Genomic DNA, 24,884 nt, shown 5'->3' with positions numbered 1-24,884 from the left:
ACACTGCCACGCACACCTACTTTATTAATGGTGCACCTGTGACGTCAGTTAGCTCTTACAAGTATCTCGGCCTTCACATATCAAATAACCTTTCTTGGCACTCGCATATTGACTATGTTACTAAAAATGCTAATAGCATGCTTGGTTACTTACGCCGTAATTTTAGCTCTGCCCCTTCTTCCCTGAAGCTAACCCTTTATAAAACTTTAGTTCGCTCCAAATTGGAATATGCTTCAGCCATTTGGGATCCGACTCAGTCGTCATTAGTTTCTTCTCTTGAAAGTATTCAAAACCGCAGTGCACGCTTTATATTATCTAATTATTCTCGCTATGCAAGTATTTCTTCAATGAAACGAACTCTTAACTTACCTGATCTTTCGTCACGCCGCAAATATTCCCGTCTCTCCCTTTTTCACAAAGTTTTTCACTTGAACCCCCTTTTAAAAGAGACCCTTCTTACCCCTCCGTCATATATTTCTGCCCGCACTGACCACAGCCTTAAAATCGGGGTGCCATTGTGCCGTACTACCCGGTACAGTGACTCATTCATCCCCAGGACTAGCACGGACTGGAATCGCCTTCCCGCCTCAATCGCACTCATCACCGACCCTACTAACTTCAAAACCGCCGTTCAGAATGCCTTTTGTTAATATCTTTTGTAAATTTTTTGTTAATACTTGTTTGTATTTTTTATTTTTTACTGCATTACTTCTTGTTTTGACTCCACTCCTTTCTGTAACGCCTTCGGGCCTTGAAAGTACGTGAAATAAATAAATAAATAAATAAATATGTTGCTCACGATAACTGCCTTTATAACCATCCGTGCGTCTTATAAGACGGCAGACTGACAATTAATGTGCTGTCCCCAAACATTCCAAGCGCACCGAAAGAGCAGAAATGGAGAAAAGAGGGAATAACGTGAAACAACCTATTCTTTAGCGCGATCTTCAGCGCTGCATTATCGCCTTGCTAGAAAGAGCACGGACGCTGCGTTAGCCGACGTCTTTGGAGATATTTTTGTGTCAAGGAGGAACAATCATCAACGAAAGATTTGACCGCAGCAGCGCGTAAAACGAAGCATATCCGAACTGTACCGGCTCAGCGCGAAGGCCCACGGCAGAAACTAGTGCTGTGGAGACTCTTTTTCTTGTGCGTTTTAAACAGGCGTAGACAGATGGCGATGTGTCTGTCACTTTTTCCGCTCGCGTCTCTTACATTTATTGTCGTGCGATGATCTATTGCTAACAGAGCGCTCTTATTGTGGTCAGATCGCTTATCAATCCCGGTTTCCCACACCCTTGATGTATGGCAGGACAGCCATCGTAGCGGAGCAAAGCGCGTCTTTCAAGAACGTAGCCTCTTACTGAAGGCGGCGCACTACTACATGTAGTGTATACCATTTTTATAGCGACACCATGTTTTCCTGGTATCGCGGTGTGAAGGAACAACAACACCGAAGAGGTGCATCGCGATGCCTTGCACTTCCTGAACTAGTTCAAGAGGCGCCGCAATTATCCACATTTGATTCAGTTGCAACGTGGCTGCACATGTTGCACTGTCATTCGCTTCACACGGTGCACGCACCGTGCATGCACCACGCCTACTCAGAACGCCCTGCACTTCCGGCAAGTGTGCCGACGGGCTCGTGCAGGGGATGTCGGGCTCGCCCCGAACGAGCTCGAAGCTGGTCTGTGCAGCCGAATCGAATGGACATAACTCTCGATTGACCCGTGCGTGTTTTTGCACGTCCGAAGATAACACTGGAGCCATGAGAGACGCCGAACAGCGCAGGGCTCCAGACTAAAGTTGACCGCCGGGAGTCTTCTGAGCGTGCACCTAAATCTAAGCACACGAGCATTTCTGCGTTCAGCCCTTATCGGACGCCGCGGACGGGAATCAGAGCCGCGACCCCGTCGTGCTCGGCAGCAGAACGCCACTGAGCCACCGCGGCGGGTCTGAACGCTTGGAGCCTCGACATCACACAAAGTGAGGCATCTACAATAAAATGAGTACATCGAGAAGCCACAAGCCACGCTTATAGCGTTCATGCATGTGGGTGCCAATGAAAGGTACACTTGAGTGACGTCACGGCTTCACGCGTACAGGCCTTGACCGTGTCTGCAGGTGCCCGTGTGTTGTTGTTGGACCACTATAGTATAATGGCCTGTGTGTTGCTATTGGAGCACTATAAATAAAGAAGATGATGGGGTTTTACTTGTCAAAGCCACGATTTGATTATGAGGCACGCCGTAGTGGGGGACAATTTAAGTACATGGGTGTTTTCGCATTTCGCCCACATTGAAATGCGGCCGCCGTGGCCGGGATTCAATCCTCCGACCCCGTGCAAAGCAATTTACATAATTCATACTAAGCAACCAAGGCGGTTAGGATCTCTATACAGGGTTTCCTACGTGACTTCAGCCGAACATTAAAAATATGCGAATGCCACCTATAGCTAGACAGAACCATGGTAGTGTTGTCTGTCGAACCCTGGACAGAGACTGAGACTGGACTGAGAACACAATTCTCAGCACTCGCATGTTTTTAAACTCTGGCTAAAGTTAGCTGGGACACCCTGTCAATACAAATGTCCGAAATGTAAGCGTCCATGGAATGGCCCGCAAATAATCTCACCCCGAGATAGGTCTTCTCGTGCTTGTAGTAGTCGATGTAGGCGCCCCAGAAGCCCACATGCCGTTCGAACCCTCGCATTGTGGGAGTGTACTCCTTTTTGAAGAAACCGATGTGCCACTGAAATAAATGGTATGTTGATCATATCCAGGGTCGCATATATAGCGAGCGAATATATATATATATATATATATATATATATATATATATATATATATATATATATATATATATATATATCGCCCGTCTCTTCCTCCTTATTATTTTTTCAGGCAATTTTTTTTCCTTTAAAAGCCCCTCACCAAGTTTGAGCACTGTTAAACGACAAGCGTGAAGCGTAGATCACGTGGTTTAGATCGGGGTTGCAAACATTATAGTGATGTACGCCGAGAAAACAGCTGAAGATTCAAGCAAAACCCCGCACGCTCTTTCATTGCGATAGCAATTGTATGAACACGTGAGGTGAATTTCCGCCGTCGGCGTCGCCGTGACGTTCTATAAAGTCCAAGTGCGATAACGTCGCGGCCGCGCGCCATATGCTGTGGGTGCAAGCGAAAGCTTGCAAGGGTGAGGCGAAAAGGATGGTAGCTTGATGCGGCTATGTCTTCTCGCGTTCGCATGGGAGGAAGGCGGGAGAGTGCGCGGCGTCTTCTCTCGCGCGCAAAGGGAGGAGCTGGCAGATATCTCCTCTTCTGCTCCAGCTGCGGCGGCTGAACGCGGCCGCGCGTTTCCTATCTTGGAGGCAACCTGCGCTGGGTTCGAAGGCTAGACGACCTGAGATAGCTGATGGCTTCGTGTGCGCTGTGTTCTCACGCACCTGCAGTTCGCCTTGAAGCGAGAGGCAGCAAGAAGGGGAATTCGCTCGCCACTGCTGCCGCTCTTCATCCCGCGCCAGCGTTCTGACAGCGAGTGTCTGCGGTCATTGAGTGAGGTCGCGCGTGACAACGTGCTTGTTAATTTGTTTAGTAAGCGAATTCTTACAGCTGTTTATACAGCTGATAAAACGATTAATCTTAGTTCGTATAGCTGTCTAAAAATTTGCTATCGCAACCAATGCTTCGCCTGTCGGGCAAATTTGACTTTTTCACTTGAAGGAGCCACTCGGCCTGCGAGCGAGTGGTTATGGAAATGCGCCGCGCACCAAGAAATGAGACAAAAGAAAGGAGGCAGGGTTCGCGTGTGTCTGGAAGGAAGTACGCTCTTATACAAAATTACACCCTTGGGTCGTATCTTCACGATAATCGTCATCTGTCTTGTCCGCATTTCCTTTCTTTAATGCTGCATGGTAGCCCGTTACTGCCAAGACACGAACGGCATGCGCGTTTTCAGCATTACAGAGCATTCTAGACAGGAAAGTAGCGAGCGCAGCGTTTTCAAGAAAGGAAACGCAAGCAACACAGATGACGATTATTGTTGCGTGGTAAGATACACGACCTAAAGGGTGTACATTTGTTTAATAGTGGGGGCCCTCAGCTTCGATATGAGAGACGATTAAGGTCGAGGTAATGCGAGAGTGTCTCTGGTGCACAGAGGGCGATCGGTTTCTCACATCATTGCTTTTGACACCTCATTTGCTTCTATCTTGACTACCAATGTACCTTTTTTTTAGAAAACACTTGTGGCATAACGCTCCCTGAATAATCCTTAATTTACAACTCCCAGTATAAAACCAAAATTTCCGACGGGGTATGCATAGTGAGGGGTCCTTTAGGATCGCCTTTAGTAGATAGCGCAGTTCCGCCTTTCCGGGTGATTTGGTAAGGCAGCCATTATTTGTACCGTACAATTGCTGTTGTTGCCGTATATTGCTTGCTCTTTGCGTAATGGGAGTGCCTTAGATTTTAGGGGTTTTTTTTCCACCCCCGTAATAGCCCTAGTGGGGCTGACAGCATAAATTAATTTTAAAAAATAATGACAAATGAAAATTGCAGTATTCAGCTTTCTAAATATGTTCACTAATATTATGCTCTTAGTTATCAATTTTAGGGTACATGTTGCAATTGCAGAATTTAAGTTAGGTGGTAATGCATTAAGTCGTATCCATCTAGCATAAATCCTGACGGCTCTCAGCGGTCTCGAGATATCCGCCTCCAAGATGTGCTACGGCATACAGTGGATCTCCTACTTAGTTTTGTCCCGCAGGACAACAGTAAGGTTTTAGGGAAATCATTAATTAACTCACGCCAAGTAGAAAAAAAGCGATCATTTCAAGAAATGGCCATCGTAGCCATGTGCGAACAAAAATAAATGCAGAAATATCTCCAAGTTTCACGCTCGACACTTCTGTGACGCTATAGTTTGTTTCAGTTAATACCTTTCCCAGGTGATGAGTGACATATCCGAGGTCTGCCAACCACTGGGGCAACAGTGTAGCCGAAAGTGGAAGCCCCCTCGGTTCCTCGTTGTAGATGACTGAATGCTGTAATCCTGCAAGAAAGTTGCACACCCGGGATACGTTCATACATTTATCATCTTTACCCACAGTCGTGCATACCAAAACTATACTCAGTATCAGCCTATGTGATGGGGTACCTTAAGAAGGTGCTTGTAGGCCCTTTCTTTTGAACTCCATTGAGAAAGTTGGTTTTGATATGAAATATGCAGGGTGTCTTTTTTTAAGACAAGCTCTTCTTTGGCGACTTCACACGGGTTTGGTGTAGTGGTATCTGTGTATCTGACCTTTTCGTCAAACAACGGCCCTTTCGCGCCTCCAGAGTGTCCTAGCGAGTCGCAAAAGGTACCGAAGTGCAGGTCTCAACGCGACAACAAGGAAAAATTACTCGCAGAGCAGATAAAATTAACGACACTGGCGTAATTAGCGTCAATATAGTCGAAAAATTAACCAGATTTCACCATAGACTATACTATCACCGGGATAGGCTCACCACGACTCTTGGTAAACAAAATAATAAAGGCGTGTCAATATAATTCACGCAATAACGTCGACGTACATGCGCGTAAGAAAGCGAATGAAAAATTTCGATGCGAGCAAAAAAAAAATAGAGGGCCCGGAAAAAAAAACGTAATGTCTAATAATAAAAAAAGTTTATTTCACTACCACAATATACATGGTGGCCGGGTGCCCATAGTAAAAGCTTGACACGAAGGTTTGACAACCTTCGCGAAATGCGAAGGTTGTGGATTTGGTTCCCACCTGCAGCACGTTGTCTTTTCATCCACTTTAATTTCCATTAATTCATCATTTCTTTATTTCATTTATTAAGCACACGTAATTTCCCCTATGTTGTCCTTGGTGTCAGTGTTTGTTGGCTTCTTATGATATGAGTAATAAAAATCGGGCCCCTCAGTTAACCCCCTTTCTTCTCGTTGATTACATAACGAGGTCTCGAATCCGGCAACATTGTTGCCTTCAGGTAGCATATGTGGGTTTATTGATCAGTTGTCTTCACCCAAAAAAGATCACGCTCTCGTGACGCCTGCGGCAAAAAGGACGTTCCACGTCCGCCGCCAAGGTCTGTGAGTGGTGGCGCTGGCTAACACTTCCAGGGACACATAAATACCCTAGAAAGTGGATGGGAAAACCGACGCCGCGGTAGCTTAATTGGTAGAGCATCGCACGCGAAATGCGAAGTTTGTGGGTTCGGTTCCCACCTGCGGCGCGTTGTTTTTTCATCCACTTTAATTTCCATTTATTTGTCATTTCTTTATTTCATTTATTAAGCACAAGTAATCTCTCCTGTGTTGTCCTTGGTGTCAGTGTTTATCGGCTTCTTATGACATGGTAAAAGCTGCCTCTTGTACAGCTTCACTTGGCCATGGACACCCGGTCGCGAACTTTGGCCGCATAAAACAGTGGGCAACACTTTCAAATTACAGTACATATGTGTGATACAATAGCACATATGATCGCGACAGGTACTTCCCGCATAAAGCAACGAAGAGAACAATGCAGTAATTTGCTTTATAGATACAATGGAATGTCAGTCAGTCCGTCAGTAAAAAATATTCTCACAGCTTCTTGGACGAAGTGGTCTCTAGGGCAATATTGTTGTAACAAAGGGCATTTAGAAGACGTGGTAGTGTATTTTTAAGTGCTTGGTAGTCATATGTTGTTCTGTGTATTCTAATATGCCACTGATCGACATTTCTAGTGTTGTGTACTTTGTAGCTTTGTTCAGTGTTAGACAGTTCATGAAAAAAAGATATATTATTACTAATCTCGCACTTCAAAGCGTGGCGTAAACGAAAGTTTTACAGTTTAGCGAACGTATGTATTCTACATTCAAGAAAAAGTTTTTGTGTGTGAAATGCCCTCGAAACATTTTCTATTATTCTCAGAAAGTTTTTCTGCAATATGAACAACTGTCTGATGTTTTCTTCTGACGTTTTCTCCCACACTAATTTACTATAATTGAGGCGAGAATTAAAGAGCGAATGATACATTACCAGCATTGCTCTTGGTGGCAGTAGTTGACGACATCGACAAAGTAAACAAAAAATTTGCGACAGTTTGCTGGCAATAAAGTAGACATGGTCATTTCAGGTCACTTTTTTCATTGAACATCCAGTTTTTTTTTTTAATATAGGTACTACATTTAAATGAACACTATTAAAGCAAATGTCTTTTGTTAGTGTGACTTTCTTATGTTTTGCTCTAAAGATGATTGATTTTGTTTTCACGACATTAACCTATGAACCACTCTTTTTGTGTCCATTCGTATAAATTTGAGAGGGCAGAATTCACAGTATATACTACAGCATTTACTTCAATACCTGGAAGAAAAGCGTACTTTTCTCGTCAGCATACATTATATACTTTGTAGGGGTAAAAATCGGTTAATGCAGGGGTAAAATGCAGGAGTAATTATGCGGGGGTGAAGTCGCAGCTTGGCTGTGATTACTTAGGTGGGACCGTACAAGAGATCATGCGTTACCTCGGCAGCCATAAAAATCAAGTTTTCGGATTAGTAATGCATGATTCAACAAATCAAACGCTTTTGTAAAATCTAGGAAGATGCCGATAACTATTTTATTTTGATCAAGGTGTTTTATTATGTAATCTTTTTGATCCAATAACGCCTGCTATGTAGAACGATGCCTACGAAATCCATTCTGCGAATCAATTACAATATGTTGTTCCTTCTAGAACTTTGCAAAGCGTCTGTGAATTAGTTGTGAATTAGTCCTGTGAATAATTGCCTAGGTCATTTTGTGACCTTTTTTATATATGACAGGGACGCGTGCAGTGAACATTTTAGACGGAAAGATGGCATCAGCAATGCACAAATTAAAGATATGCGTGTGGTATGAAAGCAGGATATCAAGGGCAAACTTAATAGGTTTTAACTGCATTCCGTCAATGTCTACACTTGTAGTATTGTTAAGCTCCTGGAACACCTGTAGTAGTTCATGTTCTTCAACGTTGTCGAGAAATATGGTTTCACTGCTTAAATGAATATTATTAAGGGCGTTATGCACGCATGGCGGGCTTGAAACGTCAACTAAATGCTGGTTGAATTTGTTTACTAATTGTTGTCCTGATATCACAACCCCATTTCATCATGTTAGCACAATAATATCACAACCCCATTTCAACACTAATTTCATCATGAGTATTGGTGAGAGAAAAGAGACTGCTTAATTTTGTTCTACGTTTTCTTCATCCTACATCTAGTAGAACCAAACTTGTGAGCAAAGTGCGCCTTCTTGCTCGATCAAGTTCTTTATTCAGGTGGTTACGGCAGATTTTGAAAGCCTTCAGTACACTGATTTCTTTTGTTTTGATAAATTTCTAAGAAAGTTTATGCTTCTCATTAATTTTATTCATCAGGTCAGGTGTGATCGACGGTTTGCGGGTACGGTGATTGCGCTTTGCTGTTTTTATAGGAAAACTTTCTTGATAGATACTTTTAAAGATGCCTAAACAATCTCATACGCTTTGTTCGGGTCAGTTTCGGGAAGCGTACAAGCCCAATCGACATCTTCTAACGTGCTCCTAAATTTAAGAAGATTTTCACTGTTAATAATACGAAAAGACACCCTTAAATCATTAGCTTTTTCGCTGTGTGTTTAATACAGAGGAATATGGATAAGTGGCCAATGATATAAGAAAAATTGTACCAGCTTTAAGACTGTCAGTTTCAAAATTTGTCACGAACACATCTAGTAATGACGAGCAGGAAGATGTAATGCGCGTTGGTAAATTAATAGCATCGGAGAGTCAGTTTCTTTCAGTAAAATGTCTAGGTTTTTAGCATGAGTATCTGACACCAATAAATTATTGTTTACATCACCACCAAACAGCAGCTTTAAACAGTTATTAGCATAGAAGAACAGTAATTTAAGAAAACGAAAGACATTGGAAACCCAACCCTGAGGTGGACGCGATAACACACTACAAAAATCACAATATCGACACGAGTGGACAACATTTCATAATCATACGTAGATGTAGGGAACATGGATAGTAACTCAGGCTGCAATGCCTTCTTCAACAAAACACACACTGCCACCGCGGTCAGAAGCACGGTTTAGAAAGAACGTTTGGTAATTGCCTAACCGAGTAACATCTATTTCACTGGTACACCAGGTTTCAGAGATCATAGTGACATCAAACTACTCGTCGCAGCTTTGAAGTAAAACTGATAGCTGACAATGTAACGAAAACAAATAATGCAAAAATATCATGCAATTACGCAACATGGCTTCATGTTTAATGCCCCAATTTCAGTACATATGAATACATATACCATGTACGTCGACCTTGTCTCCTTTCACATCGACTTTGGTTAACGCGTATATTTAGACTACACAAATTTTAAAAAGGGCTATGAGCATAATGAACTTAGTCTTTTTGCAGAACACTTCCTAGACGAGGTGGACATAATTTGCCGCTAATAAAATGAGTTTTGAAAGACTAATCAACAAAGAAAGAGTTAATATCCTTTTTTATTGTACCTTTGGGGGTACTGGTTTATTATCAATTACGAGGCAGTAACAATTAAAAGTACCTCCATTTTATAAAGATCATGAAAATTGCACTTAATATGAGGTATTAATTATCAAATTTCAAAGCTCAGTCCAGGCAATATTGAAATTTATTTCAGCTGGCTGTATGTTCTAGTCGGTTTTATGCGGACTACGTATATTGTGACATGCCCTTATTTATCTTACCCGACTTCAAGTCCGACTTTTTCGTTGTTGTTACCTCTCTTTTGTTCAGCACCGGCTTGTTCTCATATTTAGTATGTATCTGTTCTATGGGAAAGCAGTAGTTGGTACCGCTTAAGGACGCCAAAATATCCTAAGTATCCTGTAATTATAATAACATAACACTACTAAAATATACGCACCCTTTCGCTAGTACTAAGCACTTTAGTGATTAGCTAAAAAAAAGCTTTTTGTCGCCTTGAACTCGATGACATACGCTTAGCGCTGCCTCGCGCACGAGATACCTTCAGTCGATACGCACAGATACGCATTTCTTAATACGCAAGGTCCGCGCTGGAGCCGCACTGACAGAGTGGTGAACCATAGACGGAGAACCAGATAACCGTAATTATATACGTCTGATGTACAAGCGGCAGAAGACAAAACTTCTTCAACAAGGTTGCAGGTTGTGTGCAGTGCACGCACTGCTGGGGTCGGCCCAACCACTCGGCATCTTCTCTCGGATTGCAATGGCCTGCCGAGCAAAAGCACCGAACATTTACATCCCCGAACCACCTCGCTTAGAGAGTGAACAGCACCCAGGAACGACGTGCATGCCAGAGAGACGCTAGTCAATGTCCTTGTGGGAATTCGCGTGTTCCGCTGGCGTAGACCGCCGAATGGGAAGTGCATGCTTCTCTTTGTTCCTCTCTTTCTTTACCCCCGTCTCATGCTGAGGCCATAGTGTCATCAGTTTCAATATAGGAAATCATTCAATCAGTCATACCCAAACAACACTCCAACCTCGAAGGTCACGAACTCACAAGATGTTCGCGTCCACGCTGTTCCGTCTGCTTCTTAAAGCGGACAACTGGGCTAGTCGGAAAATCGACCTTTCATGCATTTACAGCGCCTAAAAGAAATAGGAAAGAGTCAACAGTGACTTTAGCATACGCTAAAGAGGATGAAGGCGAAAGCGTGCACGCTCACAAGACATTCATTAAATTACTTGGCATTCTCATTCGAATCCGTTGTTGCTTCCTATTACTTGATTTCTCCCATGAAAGGTCATGGGTTAGCGTTTCTTAAAAACTATATCTTAATTACCTGTGCCTTAATCAACTTCGCCATAATTAACACCAAAGGTTGTGGGCTCGACTGCCACCAATGATCGTGGGTTCGAGCGCCTTAGTTAACTTTGCCTTAATAGAATCCAAAGGTCGCGGCTTCGGCTCCCACCAATGGTCATGGGTTCGAGTGACTTAACGAACTTTGCCTTAACACCAAAGGTCGTCGTTTCGACTCCCACCAACGGTCATAGGTGGCACCATCAATTTTGGTACCACTGAATTCTGGTGCCACAACGCCCGACGGCAATTTTTCGATAACGCCGGACTACGGATTTTTCAACCCATGAGGCACTTAAGAGGAAGCTTTAGCTCGGGTGCTCCTACCTAGGTAGATGTAAAAGGAGAATTCGTTTTTCTCGGTAAACACTGCACCAAATGTGATGAGGGTTGTTCCATTTAAAAGACAAACTTAACATCTAGTGACTGTTGGTTTCAAATTTTTGATTTAGGTCGTAAAGTTTTTATTAAAAATTGGCAAAAAGCGAAAATTTTCAAAAAACGAAACTATCAAGTTTACAGCTCTGTAACTCAGCAACGAAAAATTATAATGCAATTCTGTGAATTGCATCTAATAGAACATCTAAAGTGGACAAAATTGATATGTTAGACATGAATCTAAAGAAATTTTATTATATGAAAATGCAGCTTTTGCAGAACCCTTGTAAACAACGTAACAAATTCACGTAATATGTAAAATGATATCGAATTTGTCCGCTTTTAATGATCTAATGAATGCCGTTCCTAGAACTACGATATCTGTTCTTGATGCAGAGCTATGCGTTTGTAAACTTCGTGCTTCTATTTTTTTCGAACTTTCGCATTTTTGAACATTCTTGCAACAAAATGCATGTCCTAAATATAAATTCTGCTTCCAACAGTCACTAGAATTTAACTTTCTCTTTCAAATACAATAAATTTCATCAAAATGGGTCCAGGGGTCATCTCAGAATAACGTTTTTTCTTTTTACATGTATTTGAATAGGCCGCGTCGGAGTTGGGCCCGAGCTAAAGCTTCCTCTTATGGCTTTCGCCTTGAAAAATAAGAGAAGAGGAAAGACGCAAGGACAGATAGGACGCTGGTCTTCAACTAAATGTAGTACATGAAAAGGTGCAGGTATATACCGTACACATTCACTGATCATGCGCCAACAGGCGGCGGAACATGAATTGTTGCGGATGCTTGAAGCCCCTTTTCAAAAATGCATGGCTTGCCATCGGCCATACCATGCTGAATACGCGGGTTCTCGTCCGAAAGGTGCATAGCAGACAGGTTTTGATACAAGTAATTGTGTTCTATCATTGACAGAGTCATAAAAGCTGTACTGATACATTCATAATTTTCTTTTTGAATGAAAAAGGTTCAAGAATCAGACGGCACGTTTCATCCTTGCACCTTGTTAAGAATGGCGAGCTGCAATGCAAGATTGCCACCCAATTACGACCGGGGAACAAGACGCGCATCCCCCACTCTCCATCGCTTGAGTTAGGATGCGTTCGATGAAGCGGGCTTTGTGCTGACACCGCCGCCATCCTCTGGCCTCGTCGCCGTTGTGACGGAATGAGTTCGGTGGGCGAACTATTGTGCCCAAACTCCCCAGCGCGGACCTGATCTGCTACGCGTGCGCGGGCTGCCGCGGGAAAGCCGTTTTTCGCAGGACGCAGGACAACGAGCTACCCAGAATGACTCCGAGCTACCCGGAACTGCTTCCCTCGGACGTCGGCTCCGGACATGGGAATGTGTGTGCCTTTGTGTGCGTAGGCCGTCCTGCGGGAGACGGCTAGTTTTGCGATGAAACACGAACGTTCGCCGCCTTGTATCGCCGGCGGACCGAGTGTTTAAAAACTGCTGTGGTGCGAATGCTCGACACACTTTCTCTTGCGCAGTCATGTTGGACTGACACTCTTTTTCTTAAGCAGTCATGTTAGACTGATGCACTTTTCTTGAGCAGTCATGTTAGACTGATGTACTTTCTCAAACAGTCATGTTAGACTGATATAAATATTGTAAATAAACCCATATTCCTCGTTTTCGATGAGAAGCAGTCCTTCCCTTCATCAACGTCCTCAGCGTGGATAAGTTGGACGACGGCATGGGCCAGCTACCTTCTAATTCATGCCCGACTCCAATCTTGACAACGGATCACGAGCGACGGGATTGAGCCCCCAATCCTAACAACCTGCCTAGAATACGTGTGCTGTTAAATATTGGTGCGCAGTGGCATCTTTTACAATGATACGCTAAGTGACCGGATCCCGCTATAGCGCCCGGACTTGCACACGGTATTCTCCCAATCGGTCGTTAACGCAACGACCGGTCTGGTCGATGCAGCATTTGACACATGACAGGGGGATGTAGTAAACGACCCCGGTACTACACGCAACGGAAGGGATAGCGTGCTTCTTCGTGCAGGCAGGACCTTTGTGCCCTCGGTCGTTCACTGCTCGGCACAAGCGAGCCAGCTTTTCTAGCGCTGAAAGCAGCACAGGGACAGCTCATTTGGCGGCCGTGCTTTTTAAGCGGTGCGACAGGTGCATGGCGCACATAAGGCACAACAACCGGTCGCTTATGCGGCCGAGTCCGGACGCCTTTTGCTTCTGATCCTCGGCAGTTGATCTCCTAGAGGAGGCTTTCTAGCACAGAGGCGATTATCTGTTGGGGGAAACCCGCCTTGCTAAAACTTTGGGCTTGTGCTTGCGAGCTCGTTGCCAGCAGGGGTTCGCGCGACCTATTCAGAGCTGAGCGCAAGTAGTTGGCAGCTATGCCACGCTTAACCACCTTTGAGTGAGCCGAATCGTAATTATAGATACCCTTTTTTGATCTTGGTTGATAGTTCCAGCAAACGTGTTCTTTGAGAAAAAGACAGAGGTAAAGGAACTGCAGGCAGTCGTCGACAGGCATCTCATTAGTAAAATTCAGACCTGGTGCAGATCGCTCGAATACTTCAAGAACACTATTGTGAATTGTCTGAATGTCCTCAGGAGCCCCCAATTTAGGAACAACCAGGTAGTCGTTGAAATATCTAAAAATTCTTAGCACTTTTGATTGATCACACAGGGATTCTATGCGCTTGCCGCGTTGAGCTAAATATAGATAAGATAGAAACGGCGCAACACAGGAACCAATACGGACACCGTTCGTTTTGAAGAAAAGGTTCCTCGTTAAAAGCGATAAAAATGAAAGATAGATATAAATGAATCATCTCAAAGTAGCTGTCAATAGATAAACCAGTAGAGTTCATAAAAGATATGGGGTCAGATTCTTCGATAAAGGTTCTCACAGCTCTGAGCAAATCAGGTTTCGGAACAGAATAAAACAAGCCAACCACATTAATTGAAAAGGCGGATAGGGATCTGTAATGTCATTGCGCGCAAAGAAATCAATTACATATTTAGAGTTGTGCACCAAGAAAGGATATTACACGCGAAAAACATGCAGCCGATTCAGGCCCGCCGTATAGTTGCTTTGTGGCTATGGTGTTGGGCTGCTACGAACGAGGTCGCCATATCGAATCCAGACCGCGGCGGCCGCATTTCGATGGAGGTGAAATGCGAAAACACCCATGTACTTTGATTTAGGTGCACGTTAAAGAACCCAGGTGTTCCAAATTTCCGGAGTCCCCTACTACGGCGTGCCTCATAATCATGTCGTGGTTTTGGCACGTAAAACCCCCTAAAAAAATACCGATTCAGGAGGAACGTAGAAAGGGCGCCTTGCCAGGACTCTCTTTCTGTAACTATTGCCCGCAGTGGAACATCTTCCTTGCGCGTTCTGACAGAAAAAAAGACACTCAAAGCGTCTACCTTAGTGTTTGTTCTTAAGCGTTATACGCAGAGTTGTGAGGTTCATCTCGTCACATAAATGAAGCGCTTTTTCTTTCACTCTTGTCAAACAAAACCTCAGCTTTACCGAAACGTTTCTCAATCGCGTTGCTCGCTTTATCTAGGTACATTGCGTGTGGCATCACCACGTCTGTTGGTGCATGATCAGTGAATGTATGTATATACCTGCACCTTTTCATGCACTGCATTTAGTTGAAGACCAGCGTCCCACCTGTCCTTGCGCCTTTCCTCCTCTCTTATTTCCCCCCCCCCAATTTCTTTTAAGCGCTGGAAATGCATCAAATGTCCGTCTGGTGTCGCCGTGCATGTGTGCGTGAAAGTTCACGCATAGTTCGCGTTGCCATGCACATGCGCACGTCACGGGAGGGCGGGGGGCCTGGGTGCCTGCCCCTGACCACATACCAATGTTAAGGGGGTAGCGGCCCGTGAGCAGCGCTGCCCTGGACGGCGTGCAGAGCGGCTGCGTATAGTAGCGGCGCAGCCGGATCCCGTTCCAGGCAAGGGCGTCGATGTTTGGCGTGCGAATCTGCGGGCAGCCGTGGTAGCTCACGTCGTTCCAGCCCTGCGAACGCATATACCCTGCGTCAAGCACGAGACCACTGGAACTGGTCTGCATGAGCGCGCCCAACGAGATCCGGACACGAAAACTTATCGCGAGCTACTGAGCTGCCGCAGGAGCTTCAAAACGCCGCGCTATATAATGTTCGTTTCTAAATTTGTGTTTCACGATCGTTATCAAAGGCACCGCGAAAGTTCCAAATTGTTAGAACCCTGTTCGTCGATTTATTTTATTTTATTTCACCTGCCTATATAGCCCTACATGGACAGCTTTTGACTTTTCTGTCAAAACAAAAGACGTCGAACGAGCACGACCCTGCTAAGCGTGCGCAAGCAATTGTCTTCTTCACAGTCAGCACCCTGTATATGAGCCTGTCCGCGTGACTGTCTATGTCTGAGTGTCGCCATGCCGGTTAAGCGTGCCGCGGCCTGAGAACAGTTATATAGTGCCCATGTCCCAGCCATCAGGCTTATCAACGGTTACTCGTTATCCAGGTGACCTAAAGCGAAGCTTTATATAACCCTTGTATGCTGGCTCATATAACCATTGTATGCTGACCGACAAAGTAGTGCCAGTACGCGTACCTCTGTTCTGCATAACGAAAAAATAAATTCCTACATAAAACCTGAACATATATGTCGGCTCACATGTATCTCTAAAACGCACCGACCTCATTATATAAACGGATTCCCCTATTTAATTGACTTTCGCTGATATAGCCATTCGGTATGTGTCCCTGGTTGTGTGACCAATTCTCCAAAATGGTATATACGTGCCGCTTTGACACTGGAGGTACAGAATTTATACATGTGGCCGGATATGTGTGTGATGTCATGAATTGTAGCGATACTTGTTTGCATTTGCTGCTCTAGCTTGCAGTAAAACAGCAGGAAATATTGTCAGGTGAACTGTTCACTCATTTACGAAATAAAGTGATTTTTTTTTGTTACTCGTGATGATTTTGCTAACCAGGCGAGACGTTTCTGCAATCTGTGACACCGCATAACATTTCCAGGTATAACTTATCACGCTTTTACGCTATCCTATTTACGTATACGGTATGTTATGCCACGCTCCGCTCTCGGTTCAATATAAATCACCTATTTCGTAGCGCAATCTATAATTTGTCAAACTAGTTGAACTGAAAACTATCCGTAGTGTCCTTTTTTTTTCTTTTCAGAATGATCACTTTTGTGGATCCGGCACCAGCCGGCAAATGGCAAGGGCGTAACTTGCTCTAAGTCTGCACGAAGTTAACGACAGCAATTAAGCCACGTAAAGCTGCTAGCTAGCACAAGGCCTTCACCTTTTCAGCCTCAACACCACGCGGGAAGGCCTATGGCTCACACATTTCAGTGAAGAATAAAGAGGTCATCGCTCACACGTGCCTCTTTCTCCCCTTCTTCCCTGATATCTCCTTCTAACAGTCTGTTTTCAAAGAAGACGTATAAAAACGGGAAATAAGTCCACCATGAAATATTACAATACGGCAAAGTGAAGTGCACTTTACTAACATGAGATAAAAAAAGAAGATAGGAAATTCCCGTCGACCGAAGGCCCCGAAGCATCGCTTCTTGTTTATAGACGTGTGCGGATATTCGCAGTTTAGAATACGAAACGAATAATCTTTGCTATTTGATTCGTAATCTATTCGAGAATTCACTATTAGAAATTGTCGAATATTCGTTTCTTTCGAATATTGGAGCCGCAAGGAAGAGAGAATGATGGAAGTGAGAGCCGTTCCGAATGATTCCCCTGTATAGACTTATTATGGCGATAGCAACTGTATGGAAACTCCAGGCGCGTTTCTACCGTCGGCGTCACCGTCGCCATGAGGTTCCGTATAAAGTCCAAGGGGGACAAAATCGTCGCCGCGCGCTGTATGCTGTATGTGCGGGAGATGCGGCGATTGCGGCTCTCGTACGCGAAGAGGGAAAGCGGGGAGGAAGTGCGCCGTCTTTCGTCGTGCGCAAGGCTCCGGGGAGAGGCTTGTGAGAGGGGGGGGGGGGGGTGGGAGGCGCGTTATATTGCGGGCCGCTGTATCTTGAAAGCCATCTGCTACGGGGACAGAGTCCGCCGTGCGCTGTGTTTTCGCAGCTCAGTTCGCGTAGATGCGAGACGCAACACGAAAGGTCAATTCGCTCGCTCCTGCTGCCGTGCTTCCTCACTTCAGCGTTTTGGCATCGAGTTTCCTCGGTCATGCAGTGAAATGCGTTCATGTTTTTTTTTTTGTGCGCGCGTGACAACATGCTTTTCAATTTAGTGAATATGCCTAGCTTTACAAGCGTATGCGACCGATAAAACTACTACCATTTCTTCGTATAGCTGTCCACTAATTTCCTATGGCAATCGATGCTTCGCCTTTCGGGCGAAACTGCGAATTTTTCAATCAGTCAATCAATGCCCAAGCCTTTAAGACACTCTTTTGAGCATCATTCATTGTAGCGCCTGCATGCATGTGCACACACGTAAGCATGCTGGAGAGAGGTCAGGCTTTCCTTACTGTAGCAACTACACGCTTAATACACCCGATAATGCTTCATCACTGTGCTGCATTGTTCTTGAGCTACGCCAAGCTCAAGGATAATATCAGTCCTTAGATGCAGTAATCCTGTGCCTTGAACGTGGAAAAATAATGTAGGAATGCATATCATTTGTGCAAAGCTAACATATTTAGTTCCCTGTGTTTTTTCTTAATGATAGCTGCTAAGCGCAATTAACCTTACACACTTGTACTAATAAAATAGGCACCGTTAAAATGGTAGAAATTCATATCTTGAAGTTTCTTTTATCTCTTTCAGTCCTTTTTATTACTTCACCACTCTTCCCCTCCTCCCTAACCAATATCATTTTTACACTGCCTTGACATGCTACTTTCTAGTTTACTTTTATTTACGTAAGAATGTTGCTAACCGCCTAAAGTATTTTTTCATCAAACCTAAAGACCAGGCAAAATTTAAACTGCAACTTTTTTGTTCACGGCGAACCCGCGGGCGCTGCCATGTTTGATCACGTGGTGCTGCCTCCATTGGTTGCCTCAGCTGCCTCGTGTTTACAGTGGAGGGGCATGACGCTGGTGCTGATACGATCTTGACCGGGTGAGGTGAATCTTCACTGCAAGAATCATGAGACGGCGACAAAGGCGGGCGTCGTGATAATGAAAAAAAGGAGAAAGAATGTATTCACTTCATTGGTACATGATTGTGACTATATCCGAACCTCGAGCGATTCTGCCTAACATAGGGCCAGGACGGCCTTAAATAACTCCTCGTGTACAGTCGTTGCAATCAGTGGAGAGGTCACCGCTGAAAGGGTAATTCCCTTCTCGGTGATCTTGCGGCAGTTTATGTCTGCTTGTTAAACTTGGGGGACTTGTAAAACTTAGAGAACTTGTGGAAGTGTCAGTGCCTGCATGTTTAGCGCAGTCTTGTCCCCTTGTCCGGTTGTGAAGTCGACGACCTCCTTCGTTTTGTACTAGAAACAACATTTAGAATAGCGCTTTGTTCTGTGTTCTTCCTAAGTCTCCGTTTTAGTAGCGCTTTTTACATCATGAACGTTTACCAACACGTCAAACTGACAACTTCCATTTGTGTTTCCTCATTCGTGTCCTCCTCTTTGTGTCTTCTCTTTTGTGTCCTCCCCTTCGTATCCACTCAGGGTGTGGCAAGGGCCATAGAGGTGACGCTTTCTCGGGAATGAGGGCAATTGCCTCGACAAAAAGCAAGCTGGAGTGCTTCATACACTTGAGAGGTTGAATTTCAGGCCGATCAAAACAGTGTAGCTTCTTAAACCTATGTTTCGGTGGATATCGTAGACGGTGAGTTTGTGGACCACACGAAGCTTTGGCCACAACTTCAGAGGATATGTAAGCGCTGTCTTAGCTCATAATTACGCCTTGTCTAAACGGTGCAAGCAGCGTGCGTATGTATGTATGTATGTATGTATGTATGTATGTATGTATGTATGTATGTATGTATGTATGTATGTATGTATGTATGTATGTATGTATGTATGTATGTATGTATGTATGTATGTATGTATGTATGTATGTATTGTTACGCCCACGAAAGGCGTTTATTGACAAGCAAGGTACAGTTAGACGCGACGGCCTTGGTCAGCTGAGCACCTATCGAGATTCAGCTAGCGAGACGCACGTCGTCTTCCTCCTTCACCTGTCTTGGATGCCCCAAGTATACTGTTAACTGTTAAGGCGTATATATATATATATATATATATATATATATATATATATATATATATATATATATATATATATAGTGGCACTGTTACGTGCGTAGTAGGTTTACGCCTTAACAGTATACTTGGGGCATCCAAGACAGGTGAAGGAGGAAGACGACGTGCGGCTCGCTAGCTGAATCTCGATAGGTGCTCAGCTGATCAAGGCCGTCGCGTCTTCCTCCTTCACCTGTCTTGGATGCCCCAAGTATACTACTACGCACGTAACAGTGCCACTATATATATATATATATATATATATATATATATATATATATATATATATATATATATATATATATATATATATATATATGTGTGTGTGTGCCCATATAGTAGATAGTGCTCTCATTAGCAGTAGATTTGTTCTTGCCACACACAATTAAGTTTGAAACGTAGATGTTCTGCACTTTTCATACTAGCTTGTAACAAATCGCTATTCACTCGATTAATCTTTGGACCCTCACAAAACGTACAACTTCGAACATTCATGTACTGTCGGGGGTAGTCGTCACGCATACATCAGCGCATTGATACGATTCATCTATTCTTGATACGTGTGCGATAGAGTGAGCGTAAACTTTAGTGTTTGTCAGGGTATACGTGTGTAGATAATGTGCGAGAAACTTACTATATGCCAGGAAAAAGCGCCACTTCCTTTGTCACTGTGTAACGAGCTTTACTCACTCTTGCCGACGTTCCGGGGTCGAAGTCTTTTCTCTGGAGGTTAGCGATGTAACGCTGGTGATGCGTAAGTTTTTTTTTTTCATCTACGAGGAAAACCGTGCTTCGCGAAGGGCCGGCAACACAGGCAGTCCCAGTGCAGCAGCGTTCCGTGAACTTGGCCACGATGATTCATTCCATTCCTTAAATGCCAGTCACTAATTTTGCTATTTGCTACTGCACACGTCTTCCCTTTACTATTCCACATATTGCAGCACGAATGAAGCGCATTGCGATAGCCATCACTCAGTTTCATTTCCCAAAGCTGATCGCACAGTAGCGGTGTAGAAGCGGTAATGGTTTCGCATTCGCGCTTTCGCCTGAGGCAACGTGCGGGGCGCCGCTGAAGGCGCCATCTCCTTTCTCTAGAGCAAACTACGCATCAGTTACTAAGCTAACGTTCGGGGCAGATGTAATAATAATAATAATAATAATAATAATAATAATAATAATAATAATAATAATAATAATAATAATAATAATAATAATAATAATAATAATAATAATAATTTTCAGCCATTTAATGAGAATGCCTCGTAGGCAGCGGATATACGAATTTGTTGTTGCGATTTATATTTGGCCAGTCTCACCATGTTTGCATCTCTTTAAAACAAGTTGCGGTGCTGTAGTATCACACTTCTCTCCTTTAACGATCACAACGTGTTTCTCACATCTGGTGATAAGCGAGCCATCTTGTTTTATTACTCGCATTCATGTAGTGCCCCGGATAACTGAAAGCATGCAGTTGTTATTAATCTACAAGCTCCTCAGTTGTCCGGACGCCAAAATGAGGACGGTATATTACATACAGGTGTTATATAAATACGTAAGCCTAACTTTTAAAGAAACGCTATATAGCGAACTTCGTATTTCACTTCCGTCGAAGTGAATATATATCTTGATATTTTATGCAATATTCGGAGGACGTGTTTGTGAAATATTCGTATTCGATTCGATATTCCGAGGTTGCTTTTCTAGTCTACTCGTATTCGATTCAATTCGTAGGTTGCACTATTCAAACCCCCCTACTTTTTTAATACTGTGTATACTGCAGACCAGTACAAGTCCTAGGAGGAAAGGTAAATATTTTGTCAGATGGAGTTTCCAACGTCAAACACTAAAAGCCTTATACTTTTTAGTTGTCAAACATTACAAGACAAAACTGAATATGCTAACTTCGAAGGTTAGGTTGAGGTTATTATCTTTGGGTGAACTTACAGATCAAAAGCAATATGCTAAAAACAAAGGTATATTTCCCTCTGGTTGAAAGTGGCCTCACTTTCTACCAAGGACGCTGTGCCAAGAGTTTTGTAACTCCCTGGGCTCCCTACATCTCACACTCTGTATACGACCTCTTGAGGAAAGTCGTAACAGAAATCTCCACTAAGAAAGAAAAGAACAAACGAGAAAACGATGAAAAAAATCCTCAACAAAAGAGCCAAACCGGTCGTTTTGAGAACCTCCTTCCTTAGCGACCTGTTCGCCTCTACGTACACACATCGACAGCAGCCTCAACGCTCCGCTACATGTCGCAATCGGTATCAAAGTACGCAATTCGAGAAGCTGCAACCGGTCACAAAGTAGGTCACTGCCTGAGAGAGCAATTAGTGTGTGTCTCTTTCAGTGTATGCAAAGTAACTGTGCTTGTGGTGTAGTGGTTATCACATCCGCCTAACACGCGGAAGGTCCCAGGTTCGATCCCTGGCAGGCACAGATTTTTTGCCTCGAGCACGGGCTGAAGGCGAGCCTTTTATTTAGCACTTTTTTTGGGGGCGACCGACAGAACGTGGCGTCGGGATCTCGAGAATAAATATATCGAAGAATTATGAAAACGCTAGCGGTACATCCGAAGCTGCCTGGTGTCCTGTGCACCGCAGAGTAACGCATTCTTACGGCCCTCGAGTGGTCTCACCTGCGAGAAAACCGACTGTACGACACGTGACGCGGCCTCATTCACGTAATTAACGCAGAAAGTTGGGCTAGTTGGTGTCGATGCAGTTGATGTGACATAGTTTCCCGCGCGAACAAGATTAACGGAAAGAAATGGGACAGGGCCGAGCCCTAGACTTCAACTAACAAGCTTTATTGAGAAAAACATACCAAACATACCAAGAAGCCACCGTATATTCAAGTAAATGCGCAGACAAACGCTCAAGCAAATGTGCCACGTGGGAGACAACCAAATGCGCAACGAACCCGATAGACACCCACAGCAAGCCCTTACAAAGCATTCACAAGGTTCTTCTCAAGGTACAATACTGCTTTATCAGTGAGTGCCAGTGATGGAGCGCATACAAATTCGTCAGCAGCTTCTGAAATGCAATACTGCTCAAATATTGTCCTATCTAACTGCAGACCTCAGCTTCAACGCTCCGCTGCATGTCGCAATCGGTTTCAAAGTACGCAATTCGAGAAGCTGCAACCGGTCACAAAGTAGGTCACTGCCTGAAACAGCAATCAGGGTGTGTCTCTTTCAGGGTACGGAAAGTAACTGTGCTTATGGTGTAGTGAAGGCTGAGAAGTATCTGGAAAAGTATCCGGAGAAACCGCATGGCTGTAAGGAATTGTGATATAAATGTGAGAACAGTAAACTCGTATTTTGCTGAAAATATCAGTAAACTACGGGAAGTGTTTCAGAAGTTAGCGTATGACGATGATCTGTTGTCATTGATGGATGCCGTTGCCAAAATGAAAGTTTTGTAATTTCAACCGCAAGCTTCAAGCGCAGCGGTCGGAAAGTGAATATTGTCAGATGGTGGGAGCAGTGTGTATTGATGTATTTGTTGATTGTCCGGAAATAAAGAAAAAAGTCTGCTTGTGGTGTAGTGGTTATCACATCCGCCTAACACGCGGAAGGTCCCAGGTTCGATCCCTGGCAGGCACAGACTTTTTGCCTCGAGCACGGGCTGAAGGCGAGCCTTTTAATTAGCACTTTTTTTGTGGCGACCGACAGAACGTGGCGTCGGGATCTCGAGAATAAATATATCGAAGAATTATGAAAACGCTAGCGATACATCCGAAGCTGCCTGGTGTCCTGAGCTGTGCACCGCAGAGTAACGCATTCTTACGGCCCTCGAGTGGTCTCACCTGCGAGAAAACCGACTGTACGACCCGTGACGTAGCCTCATTCACGTAATTAACGCAGAAAGTTGGGCTAGTTGGTGTCGATGCAGTTGATGTGACATAGTTACCCGCGCGAACAAGAGTAACGGAAAGAAATGGGACAGAGCCAAGCCCTAGACTTCACCTAACAAGCTTTATTCAGAAAAACATACCAAGAAGCCACCGTATACTCAAATAAATGCGCAGACAGACGCACAAGTAAATGTGCCACGTGGGAGACAACCAAATGTGGAACGAACCCGATAGGCGCCCACAGCAAGCCCTTACAAAGCATTCACAAGGTTATTCTCAAGGTACAATACTTCTTTATCAGTGAGTGCCAGTGATGGAGCGCTTACAAATTCGTCAGCAGCTTTTGAAATGCAATACTGCTCAAATATTGTCCTATCTAACTGCCTTGTGAACAGTCTGAGCACCCGCGTGTTATGAAAACACGGAGAGCATTTACGTGTACATCTACGGCAGTGATCAGCCAAGTGACCAGCGAATGCCAGAGCGTTTACAGCATTCCGGTGCTCCCTAAGGCGGTCATTCAGGCACCTACCTCTTTGTCGAATATAGCACTTACCACAGGGAAGTGGAATCGTGTATACCGACCCCCACATTGCAGTTAACAAGGCGGGTGACATGGTCCTTTGTGCATAGACATGCCATTTTTTAATAAGCAAGGTATGGTACGTCATGCATGTTTTCTGCTGCTCTCGTATAAATGTACAAAATATTCACAGAGTTTTTGCTGTGTTCATTTGGGCATCAGACTTGGAGGGATGCAGCCGTACGAACTTGTTTATGAGAGTCAGAGACGGGGGCCTAGGCCTCTCACATCTTCTTGTGAAACAGCTAGTCTGCCGGTTTACTTTCTTTCGAGACGCGCGCCACCCCTTTATGCGCACAATGCCAGTTACGACTGAGCAAGTATCTGCCGACGAACGTGGTGTGCAAATTAAGTATGTTGGGTGCTCTTCAAAGGTACTTAAGGGAAGTCGTTGATAGTCCGCGTTTTCTGTGCGCATGCTTTTTCACTGATTATCTTTTTTTCGGTGTCACGGAAGAAATAATACAAGAACATACTTGACATGATTATACCAGTTCCTGTATACAGAGCTATAAACAGTGCAGTAAAGGGAAACGACGTGTTAAAGCGTGTTAAAAAAAGCAGGTGCAGCCAAGTGCGAAATCCTTTTTTTTTTATTTACAAACCGGAACTTTGCTTGTACGGGTATTTTTACTAGAAAGGGGTTTATATTTACCTTGGGGAACAAACTACCTTATATGAAAACAACTCGAAACAATCGACCACGTTTTTTTTTTTCATTGTTGGGAAGGGGATTTCTCTTGTGGCATTCTTCAAAGAACACTACAGAAAGAATTGCCCTTAAATCAATTAGGTATCAGATTTTTATCAGTAGAAAACGAAGAGTGACTGCCTTTGGACTTAATTATGCTAATGAGCCTCCACCGTTTATGGCTGGCTAGAATGGCCATTCTTTTTTTCCTTATTTATTGTTGTTGTTAACCGGCAGCCGGCCTGC

At 44.1% G+C, this 24,884-nt stretch overlaps 1 protein-coding gene and 2 non-coding genes across 3 annotated transcripts in view; 2 read left to right on the top strand and 1 right to left on the bottom strand.

The window, feature by feature from the left end:
• LOC135918360 (arylsulfatase B-like) overlaps positions 1-24,884 on the bottom strand; it is a 145,007-nt gene that overhangs the window by 27,243 nt on the left and 92,880 nt on the right. The window contains exons 3-5 of the mRNA XM_065452051.2: positions 15,114-15,273; positions 4,946-5,058; positions 2,635-2,751 (exon numbers count right to left, since the gene is read on the bottom strand). Coding sequence (XP_065308123.1) covers positions 2,635-2,751; positions 4,946-5,058; positions 15,114-15,273 — 390 coding nt within the window. The remainder of the gene's footprint in view (positions 1-2,634; positions 2,752-4,945; positions 5,059-15,113; positions 15,274-24,884) is intronic.
• On the top strand, positions 21,870-21,942 carry TRNAV-AAC (transfer RNA valine (anticodon AAC)). Its single transcript has one exon. It is a non-coding gene; the product is annotated as a tRNA-Val (tRNA).
• TRNAV-AAC (transfer RNA valine (anticodon AAC)) lies at positions 23,041-23,113 on the top strand. Its single transcript has one exon. It is a non-coding gene; the product is annotated as a tRNA-Val (tRNA).

This window comes from Dermacentor albipictus, chromosome 1 (genome assembly GCF_038994185.2).
Source record: "Dermacentor albipictus isolate Rhodes 1998 colony chromosome 1, USDA_Dalb.pri_finalv2, whole genome shotgun sequence".
Taxonomy (NCBI): Eukaryota; Metazoa; Arthropoda; class Arachnida; order Ixodida; family Ixodidae; genus Dermacentor; species Dermacentor albipictus.
This window is presented reverse-complemented; position numbering and strand designations above follow the sequence as displayed.